Here is a 19,615-nt window from a genome sequence, read left to right as displayed (position 1 = left end):
GTCTTGTAACATTTGAAATTATAGAGCAGGGACTATTTATTTTAACTCTCATTGATAAATAGGATGTGTATCATTTCGGCGTCCCTCTTAAATACTGATGCTGGAAATAAAGAAGCAACCTATTAATCTATGTGACATTTTGGGTACCAAAATGTCTGGAGCACACAGATAAATCTGGAGACTTTCATTCATGAATGGTATATACCACAAGATGTCAAGAGGTATAACAAAGAATGGGCTCCCTGATGGCCCCTCCAAGTGCAAATACCTCCAGGGGGCAAAGGAAATTCTTCCTTTTCAGATAATGCCCCTCCCATGCTCTCTGTAATGGCATGGCTGGTAAACTAGGAGGGAAGGTGAACAATGTTGCACTATGAAGCGACCCAGGCTGTTATAGACCTCTGGGGAAATGCTCTCCTTTAAGCTGGGTTTGAAATACTTCATGGCTGACTTTCCATGATGCTGAAGGATATTAGGCCTTTAAAGATTTCTCTAATTCTTTGAGTCAGCCGCTCTCTGCCTGTCCCTGCTTCTTTGAGACCCCAGGGAGGATGTTAAGGGGGTGATCATAGCAGGAGAAAATGAATGAGATTGGGGTAGAAGTTGGAGAAGGGAGAAATGAACATAAATGAGAGATACGAGAGGCCCAGAACATGGATGGGGATGAGTGGAGGAGGCTGGAGAGAGGTCAGGGTGACAATAACCAGAAGGCAATTCCTAGGGTTGGAAGTAGGAAATGAGAGAGTGAAAGAGATGGTGGCCATGAGAAAAGTGGTCAGGGAGAGAAAGAATAAGGGTAAGAGATGCAAAAGGGAACAGGAAAGGAACGCTGAGTAAGAGATGTGCAACCACACACACACATACATACACACACACACACACACACACACACACGGCTGTACAGGAGGGCTGGGCTGATTGCAGTCACTGACTGCATTGGGCAAATAGAGCTATTTTTCAATAATTTGGAAATCATACCTTGTTTTGTTTAAGGGCACCTTTCTCTTTCATATGAGGGCAGTCCTTTCCCGTCACCACGGCTTTGATATCTGCCACTGGCACTGCAATTCATAAAAGAAAATGAAAGTAACTATACCATGTGAAAGCTTGGATGTCCGTAAAGCAGGACTAAGCACCGAGTCTGCTACCACAGTTGCCATTCCCAGAAACTGCTGCAAAAGGAGCAGAGTGCTGAAAAGGGGAAAAGAAATCAAGCAGTGTCCCAGGACTAGAAACTAAGGTACATTTTTATATTCTGGTATAAAGTAACCCTGGAGAGAAAATGCTTGCCTATAAGCAGAGTTTGATTCACTAAAACAAAGACCTAAAAAAAAACACCCAACATAGTAGTGTTCAAAGTGATGGCATTAGAAATAACAGTGCTTGTAATAGTAACAGTGGTACTAACACTGATATGCAGAAAGCTTCTGTGTGCCAGGAACAATGCCAAGAGCTTTACATACATCAGTATCTCTTGCTATAGCATCTGCATCTATACAGTTTCTGAGTTTTGGATAATGAGGGAAAGAAGCCTTATCTCAAAAAATTTATCTGACTCTAAACACTTCTGAACTCTCACTCTCCAAACTCTCTCTCTCTCGTCCCTCTCATTAATTCTCACAACAATTCTGTGAGGCAGGTTTTACTATCCCTGTTTTACAGACAACAAAACTAAACTCAATTAAATAAAGGGAACATTCCTTTCTGATAGGGGACTCTGGAAATAATGCAGTTAGACAAAATGATGTTATCTCTTGTCTTACTCAGAAGTTGGAGGAAGATAAGAAAAGATATGGGAAGGCGTGTGCATTTAAAACTTTTTAAATATCAACTGAGAGACAGAAGACAGTAGGACGGTTTGGAACCTTAATTTAAACCAGTGTGAAGTCATTGGTCCCTCTTTAATCCCTAAACTTTCAGTCCCACAAGGGACTGTGATTCAAGGAGCTCACACTGACTGGTGTAGACTCCCAAAGGTGGGAATTTAGGATCTGTGGGAACTTGGTTTGCTCAATTCCTTAGACTCCCTTAATGATGAAGATAATGAGATATTTCATAGTTAAAGATAAAATGATAGAATGTATAGAATATTAAAACAACAGAACAGGAAGCCCCCCCTAAAAGCTAACATTTTCCAAGTACCTTAAAATAAATAAGAACTTTGTCCAAATTTGTTGATACCCCTAGAGCTTTCTCTCACCATAAGAAGAGGGGGGTTGTGATGGGCCTTTCAGGGAGCTCTGCAGGCTCCCCTGCCACCCATCCTACTACATCTTGCAGCCTTGATTCTAGACCCTTTTGGCAGACATTTCCTATGTTCATGAATAGCTGGCTTTCCTCTCCTGGGCACATGAAAAACTCCACCTCCCAAGAACCTTTGCAGTTAGGTGGGGTCATGTGACTAGTTTTGACCAATGAAATGTGAGAGGAAGTGCTTCTTTTCTAGACTGACACATCCTCCATTTTGTTGTTCCAGCTGCAGAAACTGAAGGAGCCACATGTTCCATCTAGGTGGTGCAGCTCTGGGGTGGGAAAGCAGCCACTGGCCTGTGTTCCTGAGTGACTGTGTGGAGCAGTCCTTTGTCAACTTATGTAAGTCATGTAATATGAGTGAGAAATAAACTTTCATTGTGCTAAGCCCCTGAGATTTGGGGGCTATTTGTTCCTGCAATATGGAGCAATGCAACCTCCTGTGGCTGGTATAACCTCTTACCTCACATACCTTTTCTGCTTCTCTGCCTGGTCCCCTTTGCATTGGCATCTTCCCATAGGTGGTCCCTATGATTCCTGAACCTACCTTTGACCACAAACACTGACTTCAGTTCTCCTTTAATCCATTTTCATAAGGAAGGGTTGGCCTGGTTCCCCTCAGTGGCTGATCTAGAGATCTAATCACTACCCTAGGAGGGGACGTTTGGACACACTGGGAAGTTGGTTAACTTTTCAATGGAAAATCCATCATTGAAGTGAATTTGTGATATAATTAGCAAATCCCTTCAAGAAAAACCTTAAGCCTCAAAAAGAGTTTGAGTCACAAGTACCTTGTAGAAAGTCTTTTGTCATAATATATAACACAGTCTATGAACTAGAGAGAGTGTCCACAATCTACAAAGAGTAAGTTAGTTATCCCTTTGGCTTTGAAAACCCATCATACGGAATGTGGAATGGGACAAGAGGAATACCACAGTCTGTCATGGAGCAGTCTTCAGAATCTCCATTGGAAAGCCACTGGGTTTTGTGGCAGTACACATCTTATGTTTTTTATATGCATTGTCCCCTGTCCCAGAGACAAGCTGCTGTATCACTCATAAGATTAAGACTAAAAGGAAAACACAAAATTCTAAAAATACAGTGTAGCTTTTAAAGGTTGCTTTTTGCATAGTTTGTCTCTAGCTGCACCAGAAGATTAGGCATGGAAAGGCTCAAATGCTGTCCTCTCTATTCTCAGGAGCAGAGACAGAGGGATCACACACTAACTCTTGAATCACACTCTAAGGAGGCAGCAGGGGATTCTTGATGACTTCGAAGCCAGGCTAGCATTTGGATAAGGCCTTTTTGTGTGGAAGAAGACAAAGAAGTGTGGTCCAGAGATGTGAGAACCAGGAGGGTCCCCGGTGGAAACACCCACACTTACCCCCTGGGGCATGGCCTCATTTCTGTCAATGTTTTTTTTGTTTGGACTGGATTGAGATAATCTTAATTCAACACTCCCGTTTTACAGATGGGGAGGCTGAGGCCTCAAGAGAGGAAATTGATTATGCAATGTCACACAGCTAGGGGGGCGGAGCTGAGTTTAGTGCTCTTTCTTCTACTTCATGCACCCTTGCGAGGCCATGATTTCTCGCTATTCTTGGAAGGTGCTGGTACCTCAAATCATTCTGAGCACAGCCCCAAGTGTAGTTTAATTGTGATTTAAAACAAAAATGCCACTGAAAAAGTAAATGTGGCCACCTTGATGAAAATAGTTTCAGCTTTCACCATTGGGAGCCACATTGAGGCCGAAACCATTTCCAGGAAGTAGCTAGTAAGTCTTGAGCACTTGCTGTGTGCACAGTTCTACAGTAGAAGCTACTGCTGAGATACGAAGAAGGGACAGGCTGATCCCAGGACAGGTGAGTGAAGAATCCGGTCTCTCTAATCTGGTAGGTCAGCCATGTAGCATAGAGTGGTGGGAAGGGCTGTGTCTTTGGAATCAGAGAGCTGGGGTTGGAATTCTAGATCTACCTACTGGCTCTACCACTTTGGGCTTAAGTTCTCAGAGCCTCAGCTTCCATGTCTGCAGTGGGAAATTATAACATTATCTATCTCAAAGGACTGCTCTGAGAATTAACTCCTACACTGGAGCCAAGCTCATTGTTGGCTTTTAATCTAGGCAGCATAGATAGAGTCGTGGGTGACAATCTGGGCCATGGAATTAGACGGCTGCATTCCGATCTTTGCTCTATTTACTAACCCTGTGACTTTGAACAAGTTACTTAGTCATTCTGTACCTCAGTTTCCTTATCTGTAAAGTAAGGACAATAACATCTACCTCTTCAGGTTGCTGGGAGAATAATTCACATTAAGCTCTTAGCACTGTGCATGGCATGTAGTAAGCACTTAGTAAATGTCATTTGTAATTATTCTTGTTACCAATAATCAAAGTTAATTCTCTCTGTAGACGGAGGGACCTGAATTATTCACTATGCTTCAGTGACCCAAATGGCCCACTGTGCCTCGCTGTGCGGCCACTGTCCTCCTGTGCTGCGCCAGGCTTAGTCTCCTCCTGGGAAGGGGTAGGCCTGCGCTTCCGTCCAGGCCCCGCTGGTGTGGGGCGAGGCACGCAGCCCACACTCTCTCAAAGGGAGGCGGTGGGGTGCCTGCCCAGGGCACTGCTGGGGAGCACCGGAGTCCAGTGTGCAGTCGGGGTGGTGACAACCCGCGAACCTGGCGGGAGGGACGTGGGGCGAGAGGGGACGTCAGGCGATGCGGACTTTGAAGGGCCATAGTTCCTGACAATAAAAGGAAAATGAGAAGAAAGATTTTCTAAACCTTTTGGGAAGAAAACAACTAAGGAGAGGCCCTCAGTCTTCACTCACAATAGCTGAATTATGATGATTTCCTTACACTAGTTGATTTGTCAATATCTCAATATTCACCACTGAGTAACTGAAGGTGGAAGACAATCTCGCCCTTGGTCTTGATCCAGAGAGGGCATGGCAAGAACAAGGGCACTTAGCATTCATTACAAAGAAGTCTCATTTTTCCAGGGGTATAAGGTCTCAGACTTTTAAAGCCTCCAAGAGGGTGGCTATTTTGCTCCAGGCAGAATGTGGAATTGAAATTAAATGCAAACCAGGCAGCAGGTCTGAAGCAGCAAACTTCAGTTTCCCAGGCCAGGGCCTTCTGTCTCCAGCACAGTATAGCTTCATTTCACTTCCTTACATGATATACCCCTCCTCTGGCACACATGTGCAGACGGGTACAATCTCACCAACACATGCACACACACACACACCCCCCTCCCACAGGCACACACCTGCACAAGTACACATTCTTGGCTCATCTTGCAACAGGTAAACTGTTATGGAGCATCTCTGTGGAACTTCACATTGCTGGATTTCAAAGGCCACAGAGGAAAGGGGTGAACAAGAGTTTTGGAGGCACTGTCAGAAGAGATTGCTGCAACCCTCTTCCAGAAGCAGCATCGCTTGGTGGCCACTGCCAAAAGCTGCATGGAGATTTGTGGAAATTTGTGGAGATTTGCTACTCTGGCCTTATTCTCCTGCTACCACCCTGGCAAGCTGGCTCTCCCCTTGCCTCAGCACTCATGGTTCCTGGCTAGCCATTTTCACCCTGGGGTCTTGGAGGTGAGGCCCTTCATAGGGTTGGGGGGCATCAGCTCATGGGCAAGCTCAGGAACTGCCCCTACACAAGGCTCCAGTGCTACCATGCCCTTGAGCCTTCTCTAGGAGCAGGGCTAACAATTTCCTAGGCAACTGGCCAGCTAGCATGGGGGTGCTGTGCTCATGCTTGGCAAACCCACCCGCCAAATGCCTATCTTTGAGTTGAGAAGTGGATTACATCTTTATAAACATGGGGATAAATAATAGCCCAGTGAGTGGGGTGCTGATTCACTGGGCCTCATGGGGAAGGAGTGAGCCAAGCTGTTGTTCGTTCTGTCCTGACCACTCTCCCTCTCTTGGCCAGGCTGAGAATGGGCTGCAGCGGATCTCCTACAGAGCTGCTGGTTGCTTCAGCCAACAGTGACCCCTAACTCTTCATTTAACAGCTGCAGAGCAGTGACTCCCCATCATTGGCCCTTGTCAGTTCCTAGTTCACGGGAGAGTTTTCACCATTGAGTTTTTACTAGTTAATTGCAAATGCAGGAAAATGAGGACACTGGTGTGGGTTTTCATAGAGCTAATTTAATTCAGCAGAAGGGAGGTCCTTTATTCCAAGATTAGGTCCTTCTTACCATTTTTTTTTTTTTTTGGTGTGTGTGTGATCAAGAGCTCTTTCTTTTATGAAATAACTGTGATATTAAATTTTAGCTAGACTTTATTTTTTAACAGCCTTTCTTTTTGCAAAAATTAAAGGTGGGCAATACACAATCAATCACTTCCAAAAATACTTATTGGTGAAAGCCACATTTGGGGAAATCATTATGTGGAGTGTGCAACAATATCTAGCTTAGCTGCTCTCAAACTTGCATGCACATCAGAATCGCTGGGAGGGTCTGTTAAAACACAGACTGCCGGTCACCACCCCCAGAGTTTCTGATTCAGCAGGGCTGGGAGTAGGGCCTGAGAATCTGCATTTCTAATAAGTTCCCAGGTGACACTGCAGCTGATGGTCTGGGGACTGCACTTAGAGAACCACTGGACTAGCCTGTCTGCTGGGGTGGGGAGGCTTTCTGAACTTTGGAGGAAGGGTCCTCATCTACAGGCAGAGGCCCAGGAGCCTCCAGGGGAGGGATGCACAGAACTGCCCCAGCCTCTCTGCAGCAGTGGATTGCAGATTTCTTTCTCCCCCAGTTAGGGAGCCAGTAGTGTGGGCTGGGGAGGCAGTTCTCCTAGGAAAGGAGACGAGATTGCTTTCTGAACTAAATGACACTACAAAGACCAGATTGTCCCATTTTTAAGCAGGAGGAAGAGAGAATGTTCCAGGCTGTCTGCCTGAGATGTCAGCACAGTCTGAATGTGTCAGGAAATTTCCCACTCATGGTTTATTTTGATGGCTGTGAGCGGTAAGGCAGGCAGTCCAGGTTTGACTTCCACGGGCCTGGGGTGACAAGAGGGGAGGCGTGAGACTCAGGGGAAGGACTCCATCTGGGACACACTTACCACTGCAGGGTCAAGGTGACTTTTAAAAGTTATTTTAAAGTGTTCTGAACATTTTCTCCCTCTGATTTCTCTACCTGGGTTATCTTCTGACTCTATGTTCACTTTATCTCATTTCTCTTCCAAATTAATTGTGTATTTCACTGTTTCAGTGCTTCTATAATACTTTGTTTAATTTGTTCACTTAACACTGTCAAAAAACCTGGTACCTGGTTTTGTGTTGGGCTAAAAGAATCCTGCACATTACTGCTACCTCAAAAGCGTGCATGCTAAAACAGACAACATGCAGAAGAAGCAAATAAATATACATAATATATATCTGGAGTAATATTTAGCAAACAGTAGAGTGTAACTGATCAGACATTTTTAAAGTGTCCAAGTTAATTCTCTGAAGTAAGCTAGAAAGCTAGACATTTCTGGATCTGCCATTAACTCTGTGTTAGAATTATGGGATACACTAAACTGTATGAATCAGTGTGGTAGGGTCAAGCATGTGAGTGCTGTGAAATTACTTTGGGCCATGAGAAAAAGACAATTGACAGAAACAGGCTTATGTTTTTTTTGTTCCTCGAAAAGGCACCTGGATAAGTAATGTATAAAGTGGACGTTTGAACCTCGTTTATGTCATTCAGGAAAGACATCTAAGCATCCCTTTCACGTTCTTTCCTGTTCAGTCCCAAACCCCAAATCCATCAAGTTCTGGTACCTGATGAAAGTAACAAACAACCACCATTCAGGGCTCCTACCCGGAAGTGCCACTTACGTTTGTCCTGCAAGGAATCGTGGGGCACTTCTCCCTGAGGACTTTCTTCCAAGTCTCCATAGTGCAGGACCTTGTGATTTGGCGAAAGCCGACAATACCAAAACTTGTCTGAGGGAAAAAAACAAGTTTACAAGGTAAGTGATTCCGGTTTCCAAAAATATCAGCATGGTTATTTCCTAATACCCTTGCCTGGAGGAACAAGCAACTCATTTTATAATATTTTAAGCCTTGAGGAAGAATGAATTCTAGGCCCCTGGGCAGTAAGCCCCTTATTGATTTTGGTGCTAAGGTATGACCTGTCCTGCTTGGTATACATTAGGTAATCAAGAAAGTCATCAAATCCTTCAAGCTCAGCAGCAATAGATCTTATGGGTGGTGGTTTTCAGAGGGTATCGGATTAGAATCTATAACCAGCGCGGGAACTATTCCTTATTCACTCAAGCCTGACAAAAGAGGGAGGAAGATGTAGAAAAAACAGCTTTCTTGGTAATTTTCTGCTTCCACTTTCCTCTCTGAGATTCCAGACTGTGAGAAAGTTGTGTACAAGGCTGTATTTCAGTTGACACCACAAACCTCCACCTCTGAAGCTAAGACACAAATTAATGAATGAATGGTCAGGACACTGGTGATACCCCAAGGTGGGGTGGTTCATGAGAAAATCATCTAAACAATGCAGGGATTTATCCAAAGTCTGAGGATATTCACAGTCATTCTCCTCTCCAATTCCTAGAATTTAGTTCTCTGAACAGGTATGACCAGGGCCTTAGTATCATTCTTTTTTTTTTTTTTTTTTTCCTCATAATGTATACATTATTTCTTGTACAATGATATGAAATAATATGGGAAATATTCATGATAAATTATTAAGTGAACAGTGCAAGTTAAAAACAATAGTTTCATATTTTTTCCCCACCCCCCCTTTCCCGAGTCATCACCTTCAAGTGTTACCACTCCCCAAACGGTGCGCATTGCACTCATTGTGTAGGCATACCCCCATCCCCTCCCCCACCCCCCCCACCTCAGTCTGATGTCCTTAGTATCATTCTTATAAATAACTCGCTCCACTTTATCCCCTCAGGCTCCCAAATGTAATAAGAAATTTTGAATAAGTCTATGAGGCAGGGAGAAAGAGGCAAAGAGAACTGTTTATGCATAAGGAACTAGAATTGTGATAGCAATGTCTGTGCAGCTTTCAAGGCTCTGCTTAGATGCTGCCCCCTCCAGGAAGCCCTCTTTGATCACCACAGCTGAAGGGCCTCTCCCCATCATCCGAGCTGGTCCACCATCTTCTTTGCAACAAGATAGCTTGGACTGATGTGATTGGTGCCCACATGTTTACCACCTTAGTATTCCCCATTACAGACCCTACGTAAGCAGCTTGCCCTAGTGGGTGTGTTGTGAACAATTATACTGACAGAAGAAGAGGACTCCAGCCCTGACAGTGTGAAGAGGCAGGGTCTCTCTGATGACAGCTACTGGTTTCATAATCGCAAAGTTCCAATCCCTTGGCACAGTGCCTGACACATACAACTTGCACACTTGGTGCTGGCTAAGTTGATAAATGAAGACCCAAGGGGACTTGGTCAAAATGCCTGAAGCACAAAGCATCTAACACCTATAACCTCTCCTTTTTCCCCTTACCATTATGGAGTTTGTACACTCCGTGACCTTGGCCAGTCACCTCATTACTATGCCTGAAACACAGATTGTTTTGAAACCAGTCTGACCAAAAAGCTCTCCATTACATTTTAAGAAAGGTGGTTTTCTATCTAAAATTTCTTTCACTGCAAAATCACATTTTAACGATATGATTCTTTCGTTAGAAAAAGAGCTTTAAGAATGAAAGTAAAAGCCACACAGTGAACAAAGAAAAGGCCCAAACTTGATCCACAAAAGGCACCTGTCTGAGATTCCTGTCTTCCTCATCGCTAGATAGGGTTTGAGAGTTCTTGCGTGTCGTCAGAACACGGCAATCCATGTATTTAAAAGGATCTGAACATCAGTGGAAAAATTTGAGAGGGGGAAAAAAAAAGGAGTACTTGAATAGCTATGAAAACATCCTGAATGGCTAAATTTTCAAAATTATGTTATATATACACATCAAATGTGGATCCTTTTTCTGGGAGAGAATTTCAAAGGGAGAAAACACAGTTAATCCCTGAGCAATTCACAGCCATTTTAATTAGGCAAATGTGTGATTATCGGTTTTCCACGAGGAGAACACATTTGGGAATCTGACTTGTAACTCACAATAGGAATTGTGAATTCCAGAGGAGGAGACCACGCTTTCTGAGCATCCACAGTGCTCTTGGGGCCTAGCTATGGGGGCTCCTCCTCCCCACAAGCTCCCGTCAGCTGATCTGCAAGGCTGTGATGACCATGAGCCAGCTGGAGAAATTTGCTATAATGATTTCCTTCCCCTGCTGCCTCTCGGGTGAGATTTCTGGCTAAGTGAGTGACTGAAGGGTAACAGAGGCTGGGAAGGAAGTCACCGAGACGCGGCACTGAGATGTCCCGGGCTTATTCTGAGTAAGACCTTAGCTTGCACTTTACAGGAATCCTTTGCTTCCCAAGCTGGGGTAAGCTCCAGGGTTTTGCGGTGCTACTGGAAGCCAAAGAGTCAATACGGCACAATCAAAGGAGATCAATTATACTCAACAGATTTTTCAGGAGAAAGATTAAGAAATTTAATCGGTATACAGTAGACTACAAACAGATAGATCGTGGAGTAGTAAGTTGCACCACTTAATATTCATGTGTAAGATATATTGATTTGTAAGACTTCAAAAAATCTCGCTGCTATACTTTCAGGATAAATTTGTTTATCCAATGAATATTTGCAGAGCATCTGCGATGCACACAGCACTTTACCAAGTGTAGCAAAAAATCATTAGCATGGATGGCTGACAGGAGGGACAGAGCCAAGGCGCTCAAGGACAAGGAGTTCCCTCAGCTAAGAGAAAGATGTTATTTTGGGGCTGGGAAGTAGGGACAGGGACAAATCAGCAACTCTGGCTATGCTGTAGGGAAAAATAAGAAGACGGAAGGTCTCTCGTACAACGTATTCTTACATTCATCAACTAATAGAGAACCGTGGCTACTTATCAGGGTTCCAGGGCAAAACAACCATCTTCCTTGCAAAGTTGCCATTGATGTTTGTTTACAAGAAACCCAAAAGGCTACCCGGAATTCCACCATAATAATATCTGGTGTGAAGCTGCTGGAATTTCCTTCATTCAGAACTTAAATTCCTTTGACTTACATGACGCCACCCTGCCCTGGTTTTCCTCCTACCTCTGGCTAATTCTTCTCTTTTCGTATATAAGTTCCTATTCATCTGTCTACAACTAACATGGTGGAAAGCAAAACGATCCGCACATCGCTGATGTGAGAGCTGTGTTCAGCTCCTGCCCGTCCAAGAGGAGGTCTTGCCTGGATGACACAATATTGGAAACAGGGACTGAAAAGGCTGAGAAACTTGTCTTGACTCATAACTAATATTCAGCCTGGATCTTTCTCAGGGTAAAAACTGAGAAAGGCCTCCTTAGCTTTGGCAGGTGTAGAGGTTTTGTCCGTCTTGAAGAGAGAGCTGCTATACCAGAGGGCAAAGCTGCCAGCTCCAACCAGCACAGCACACAGACGTGCTTGTTGGGTGAGACAGTTTCATTGTCAGCCACCAGCAGTGGCTTGACTTGTAGCTTCTTTTATGGTAAGAAAAATGTGTATTTTCCTTTCAAAACCCAGTGTGATGTTACTAGTTCTTCAATCCCTCTGGGCAATGAAAGAGTGAATTGCATCACTAAAAGCAATTAGCAGGAAGCAGTGAGAACATTATCAAAGATTGTTTACTAGCATTTAGGAGAAAATAAGAGTTAATATGGAAGTCCTCCAGTCAATTACAAATGAGAGAATGTTAATAGCAATCTCTTCATCCCCAAACTCAAAAACTGAAAATACGGAGATCGATCCTTCTTTCCTTCCTTCTTCCTTCCCTCCCTCCCTCCCTCCGTGTGTGTGTGTGTGTGTGTGTGTGTGTGTGTGTGTGTGAAGGACCAGAGGAAGAAGCTGGTTTCAGAGCTCAGAAGCCTGGTAAGAAGGGTTGATTAACGCTATTCCCAATGTCACATAGATTATTATGGAGTTAACAACCACTGGCAACTGTAATTTTTGCAGTGCTCTATCCAACAGAACTTCCCACAATGATGGAAATTCTCTTTATCTGCTTTATTCAATAGTAAGAAAACAAATCTTAAATTTTCTTTCATTTTAATTAATTTAAACAGCCACAGGTAGCTATATTGCACAGTACAGCTCACTGTCTGTCTTTATCATCCAGGCTGAAGACAAGTTTGGGGCTGGCCACCAGGTCTTTGGGGGAGACCAGCAAGCTGAGCAGTAGCTACCATTGGTGAATGTGAAATGCTGGTCAGTTCAGCGAGGCACAGGGCACTGCAAGAACCAAGTCCTGATCGACTCTGCTGTGGAAGTAGGGGACACTTTAGTTTTGGGTGCAGAGCCCACGGTTGGCAGCTGGCTGCTGACCCAGAGGGCCCTGAGAGCCCTGTGTTAGGGAGGCAGGTCTTTCTGAAGGACGTCTTTAGAGCACTTCCATTACAGTTTTGGATGTTTCCTAGGTTAACCTAAAATGGGCCAAGTGTGTTCAGGAGAAGGTCCACTTCCTGCCTAAGGTCGAAACTTTCCGAGTCACAAAACAAGAGGGATGCAGAAATGTGTTTAAAGGGAAATGTCATCTTCTATGTGATGAGATCCAAGATTTGTTTTTTTGTACAGTAAAGGGAAACGATGGCTATAGATATCGATGAAGGTCATTCTGCCTTTCAAATCTTCCTCATCTGACCGGGCTTTCTTCAAAACCAGAGACTCGTATTTTGACAGAATTCTGCCTCCCTGGGCACAGCTGTTCACAGCACAAGACTCCAGAGCCCCCGCAAACTTTTTTTTAAATTTCAGAATGTTACGGGTGTGTACAGACATTTAGGTTACATATATCCATACTTTTGAAGATGATTTGGCCTCACAGATGCCTCAGAGTCACACATCTGGCCCTGCTGCTTATTAGCTGTGGGGCCTGGGCCTAATTATAAAACCCTTAGGGATCTTTGTTCTTCATGTAAGTAATGGTCCTAATTATCTGAGTAGCACATATATAAAGCTTGCATCCTGCACCTTCCACAGAGCTGGCTCTCACTAACATCCGTGCCTTCCTGCTCTTCCAGGTAAGAAGAGTCTCTCTTGTCCACACTACTGGTCCCTTCACCTTTTGGGTGGGGACAACGGTTATCTGTTATTCTGTTCTATTGGAAAGTGCCTTTTGCCTGAAAACAAACTGGCTTTTCTTCATTCGAAAATATGTATTTATTTGTCTGTATCTCTTTTTGTCAGAATGAGTTATGATTAGGTTTAATAAAATATTAAAAGAAAATTTCAGTGAAGGACAGAGGAAGGTACAACCTGTCTTCCCCAAAAGGTAATGTGTTTCCTGTGCTGAACAAACCGTTTGGCTCTAGGTGATCTGAGCGGGCCGCAGGAGCAATGAGAGTGGGGCACACAGGCCTTGCTGGCGGAAGTGGGAAGTGCACGTTTTCCCAGCCTTGAGTTCCAGGATGTTTGCCATGTTAGCACACAGAGAGGGAACGCCGGCCAGTGAAATGGACAATGTTCTCAATGAGACGTCTCGTGCTATCATTTCGTGACATGACTCTCCAGTGTTTAGCTGGGGCTCCTGTCAAGACCATTCAATGCAAGTGATTCTGAAAGACCTTAATCTCTGAAATAGGAGGAAAGTAGGGGGCAGTTTTTGAGTCTACAGATTCTTATGAAGCCAACAGCATCCCTAACACAGGCAACTCCTGGGATTTCATCTTAACTCTTCCCTGTGGGAGTCCAGGGGAACAGAGGAGCAAGACAGTTTCTGTTGTGAAGGATCCCACAGCCAGAGCCTTCTACTCCATGGTAGGACAGAGGAGTGAAGTGGGCATGTGACCTCCAGTGCCACTCTACCTCCTGTGCTCAAAAATCTATATTTTGAGGAACCAAGAGCTAAAATTAATAACCAATATCATTAATGAATGTTTGGTAATCTGTCAAGCACCATGCTAATTGCTATGGATGTATAATTTTATTTAACCTGTACAGCTCTTTGACACAGGAACTAACATCACCCCCATCTGACAGAAGGAGAGAAGCACAGGGACACTAAGCAGGGTGTCCACGGCCCCTCCATATTATCTCTTATCTGTACCTGTGGCCAGTGAGTGCGGGCAGGGACCTGGACCCAGCTTGCTGTGTTGTACCAGATTTACTGCCTCCCAGTTCTAACGTGGTCAGAAGCCCCAGAAACGCAGACTTATACATGTCTACATCACACTGTCCGGGTGGCAGAGTTGCACAAGGGACAGGCAGAATAATGGGCAAGTATCAACTCGGGGACCTTCCAGCCAAACAAGGCTGAGTCAAGGCCTCTGCATTTGTTCCTCCACTTTCCAGGTATATGAGACTGGAAGCTCTTTTATATTTGCCCTTGTAAAGTTAATTCCTTAAATCTCGTCATCTGTGTCCTATTCACTGTTGGACAGGTTTAAAGGGAGTGTGGCCATGGCTCCTGCACGGGGACACCTGCTCTTTAGCCTGTGATGGCACCTGGCAGGCATGTGCCCACCTGTCTGAGGTTTCAGGTCGAAGTACATCTTTCTTGAACGGATTAAAGATGTCACGTTCTCATTAATCTGTGTAAATCTAACTGGAATGTTTTGATGGGGTGATAGGAAATCAATTTCAGCACAGTCTGCTTTGAATCCCTATTTTTAAGCACAGAGCCAGTCACCAGATTTCAATTCCATTTACCAAATACCAAAAAGCCTTTCTTTCTGCACTCCGAAGGATGATTTTGTGTTAAACACAGATGGTCATGCTCCCTAGGGAGCTGAACTAATAAATTTATAATCTAGATGCTAATATTTTTTTGTTCATGAGGTAATTCATTTTTAGAAAATTGGAAAAATTTACAGATCAGGAACTAACATTTTTTAAACCAAGAAAACCCCTGTAATTATTATAGTCCATCTAGAAACAGGGTTATTCTGCTAGAACCTACTCATTTCAACCTAGAAAGGGAAGTTTCAGGGTGAAATAGACTAGAAGGTTAAATTTAGTTCTAGGAATTCAGCTTCCAAAGGATGCTAGCTGGGCATTGGGGGAGGCATTTGGTGGTATGCGTCTATTAGCCATTCCCCATCCCCAAACTTCTGTGCCCTTTGCCCAACGTCAAGTAAATGTAAACTTTATAAATCATCTTGATGGGGGCCATGTATCCTGAACATTGATTTTTCCAAAGACAGCGAAGGGATCAGGGCACACAACTGACTCTGGCTAAATGGCACCACCACTCGCAGCCTTGTGGCACTAAATGGCAAAGAATGGCTCTTCAGGTCCATGGGTCTTCTAGTAATTCTGGACTTTGATTCTTCTTGGGTATGCACGGGGACCAGGACTTACCTGGACTGCTCTTCCTGTCCCAAATACAACACTGCATGGCCCACCCTTAAACCAACACCACGCCCCTGTGGGTCCCCAGGGAGCAGACCACTGTTTACCCTACCCAAATCTGGAGAGTCTCAGAAACAATACCTACCTTGCCTCCGCCGGGCGTTGAGTTTCCTAAAGCAGGTCCCTTCCACAAGGCGGTTCAGGCGTTGTTGTTTGATCAGCTCTAAGATTTCCGGCTGAATCTTCTCCTTTAGTTCCCTGTTAGAGGATAAACACATATTCCACAGCACGCCTCAAGAAACAGTGCTTGGTCAGTGTGCATCATGGGCAGATGGGCAGGCGAGTGGGAGCTGCATGTTTTCCTGAACATCCCAGTGTCTCCCAAGTCGGTGCTTCAGAGAATCGTTTATTAAGCGTCAGTGGCCAGGGTTATCTGTTACAATAACACTATAGATTCTCTGACATTTACAAAATATCCACAAAAGCACCAGCCCGTGATGTTTTTCCAGAATAAAGTATCCTGAGAAATGTCTTCTTTTGTTTTATGAAGCCACAGATATAAACTTATGCAAAAATCCATTCAGCTCTGCTAAGACAATAAATCTTTGGTCAAATATTTTTTTCCTTGCAGCAGGTAAACTCCCAGACTACATGTGTGATCTGATCAAACAGGAATATTGGGCAACCGTGTGGTTACTATTCCACAGCAAACACTATCATGAGCAAACCACAGGACAACTTTTGCTTTCAATTCCATCACTCACAAATGGGAACAACAACACTGCCCCAGATTCTGGCCCACAGAGATTGAGATAATGATGGGATAAATTAAAGATTATTTGCATCTTGTCTCAGGCTAATATGATATAATTTAGTTTGGGATGTACTACGCTACAAAGATAGAGTGAAATGGTTTCCAATTTTTTTTTTTTTTTTTTAGAGCAGAGATTTTTATCCTAGGAAATTTTTTGTGGGGTCCTAGCATTCGAGACGAGCCAGAAGTGTTCTAGTTGAAGCTAGACAGGGAGACCCAGGGCTGACCCCTCAGAGCAGTGTCGCAAATATTGGCTAGAACACAGATCTAGAAGGCAGAAGACTAGTGTTTCAGTCTAGGCTCTGCCCGTGACTAAGCATTTCATGTACTTCATCTGTCTCAGTTTCCTCAGCTGTAAAATGGAGATAAGAATCTTTCCTGGAAACTGCTATAACTCCCAAAGGAGACAGTGTGAATATGAGTCTCTATTAAACACTGAGCAGAAATGTAAGGCGTTACTGAATTTTCTTTGGTAAGATTCTTTCCTTTCCTCAGGCCAAACAATCCATATGCCCAAATTACACTGCAGTCAAGGCTCACATATTCATCAGCTTCTGCCTTAACTCTGGACTTGGCCCGACCCCGGGATGCAGGCGACCTGTGCTCATGCGGTGCTCCCTTCCTAGGTGGGAAAGGCACTAACGCGTTGTATGCACCGGCTATGAGCCAGGGAGTGCACTGTGCAATTTTAGCTTAGTTAACCTCTTTTGTCCGCTTTCCACCCACAAAAACCACTTTTGGGGATAGGTATTAATATCATCACTCCCATCCTACAGATGGGGAAACAGCTCTCGGAGGTTAAGTGTAGAATATGGGCACAGACTCAGGTCTTCCTTGTGCCAGTTGCTTCTATTTATGCATGAGAAAAAAAGGAAAAAATAGTTACATAAAAGGATCTGGCCATCTACCAGAGTATTCTAGCTATTCTAGTACTCCATTAATACATTTTTGGAGGCTGAAATGGCATCAAACATCTTGTCATTTGACACTGTTCCAACTGAACATCTATAAAGCATAAAATGGAAATTCAGCCTTAATAACGCAGCTTGGGATATTTGTAAAGCCTTCCCCGTGCAGGTCGCTTGGGGTCTCATCTCAGGCTTTCGGATCATTAAAACTATTATCAGTGTTCAGCTCTTGTAAAATGGACTCAGTAAATTGCAGCTTGGAAGAACCCTGCACTGACTGGAGAAGAGGGTGGGGAACCGCCAGGGCAGTCACCCGTGGCAATAAATCACTGTCCTGACTTCCAAGTCTGGGCGCCTGGGCAGAGAGGAAGGACGTCACCTTCTAGAAGACAGAGAAAACACGGGAGAAAGAGTGTTGGAATTTCATTAGTTCTTAGGTCATAGATGTATCTTTAAATAATATTTCTGCTAGGCTAAGGGTGAGTTATTGAAATGGAGAGGAAGATGCAGAGATGAGGACCAAAAGGAGGAAATAATGGAAAGAACTCCCGAGTAATCCTAACTGATGCTGTATAACTTTTTAGTGTAAGACCCAGACGTGCTTGTCATGACACACGTCATCACGGAACCATCTTCTGGGACACATTATCAGAATAAGTAAATCTGCCGCTGTAAGAGTTACCCTTATTTTGTTAAGAAACCCAAAGGATTCCAACACATGATCAGGCAATGAGGGGAACAGGACAGCTTTTTCTCTTCCTAAGCAATTTCTTCTTCTTTCCTGGCAACTGAACTCGGTAGCTATAAAATTCACACATATTGGGAAAACATAAGTAATCCCTACAGTATGTTTCTGTGGCTGAGCTCTGACCTCTGGGGTAAGTCAGATAATAACACCATAAGCTATAACTAGGTTTTGAAATTCTCAGTTTGGGGTCAGTGAGGCCAGGGTCATGGGTTCACTGGCTTTGCTTTGATAAATATCCTTCTGATTCTACCCAAAAGTCTTGCAAGCACATGAAAGGAGGAAGATTAAAGGCGGGAGGATTTAAAGAGTATGTGAAGAGCAATTCAAAGTCTAGCACTGTTTCTGGAAAACAATTTCAAGTCCAGGCTCAACAAGGTCACTGCCACACAGGGAAGGCAGACGGCACCATTAGACTGGTGAGATTCCTTCTTTGACTCTGGGTCTGCCCTACTGAGCTACTACCTGCTGTCTATCTAGAACAAGGGTTGCAGAACTTTTTCTGTAAAGGGCCAGACAGGAAACACTTTAGACTTTGTGGGCCATATGGTTGGCGTCTGTCTCAACTACTCGACTCTGCCCTGATAGAGTGAAAGCAGCCATCAACAGCTCACAAAAAAACGAGTGTGGCTGTCTTCCAATAAAACTTTATTTACAAAAACAGGTAGTGAGCCAGGTTTGGCCCAGGAGCCACAGTTTTCTGACCAGTGATCTAGAAGAGTAACTTGGAGACTCTGGGCCAAGTGACAGTGTCAGTTTCATGGAAATTAATCTGTTTCTGTCTCAACACTGGGGTGCCTTGGGTCTCAGTCCCTGAACCTCTTCTGTTCTTACTTTATAGACGCATGACTCTAAATATATACTTTATGCTGACAACTCCCAAATGTATATTTCCAACCTAGACTTCTCTGCTGAACTCCAGACTCATTTGTCTGACTGCCTACTCAGATGTCTCCTAGCTTGACATGTCCAAAGCTGAACTCCTGAGCCTCTTGTCCAGACCTGTTCCACTCACTCTGTCATCTAGTTGTCGACTTCTCTCTTTCTCTCATACCCCACATCTAATCAATCAGGAAATACTATTGTCTCTTATCTTTAAAATGTATCTGACTTTTAGCAAATACTCTAAATGGGAAGTTTTTGAAATACCCTCCTCATTGATCTCCCTGCTTCCAAGCTTACCTCCTTAGAATCCATTCCCAATACAGCAGCCAAAGGGATTATTTAAAAGCCTAAGTCAAATAGTGTCTGTTCTCTGCTCAAAACCCTCTAATGCCTCTCCAGTAAGGCCCTGTGTAAGAGGCTCCCAGCTACCTTTCTGGCCTCACCTGCTATTGCTCTCCCCCACTCAGTAATTCTGCTCCAGCCACACTGGCCGCCTTGTTATTCACTGAACACCCAGACCTGCTCTGACCTCAGGGCCTTTGCACTGGTGATTCTCTCTGCCTGGAACACCCTTCTCCTACATACCCACATGGCTTGTTCCCTTAGCCCCTTACATGTCTTCACTAAAATGTCCCCTTCCTAATTAGGGAGATCTACTCTAACCACTCTACT

At 44.1% G+C, this 19,615-nt stretch overlaps 1 protein-coding gene across 4 annotated transcripts in view; it reads right to left on the bottom strand.

Annotated features, from left to right (window-relative positions):
• ELMO1 (engulfment and cell motility 1) overlaps positions 1–19,615 on the bottom strand; it is a 401,547-nt gene that overhangs the window by 14,892 nt on the left and 367,040 nt on the right. For all 4 annotated transcript variants that reach the window (XM_069461513.1, XM_069461514.1, XM_069461517.1 and 1 more), the window contains 3 exons: positions 15,737–15,849; positions 8,086–8,193; positions 979–1,061 (listed from right to left, as the gene is read on the bottom strand). In XM_069461513.1, the coding sequence (XP_069317614.1) occupies positions 979–1,061; positions 8,086–8,193; positions 15,737–15,849 (304 nt within the window). The remainder of the gene's footprint in view (positions 1–978; positions 1,062–8,085; positions 8,194–15,736; positions 15,850–19,615) is intronic.

The sequence above is a fragment of the Eulemur rufifrons genome, chromosome 29, assembly GCF_041146395.1.
Source record: "Eulemur rufifrons isolate Redbay chromosome 29, OSU_ERuf_1, whole genome shotgun sequence".
Lineage (NCBI taxonomy): Eukaryota > Metazoa > Chordata > Mammalia > Primates > Lemuridae > Eulemur > Eulemur rufifrons.
This window is presented reverse-complemented; position numbering and strand designations above follow the sequence as displayed.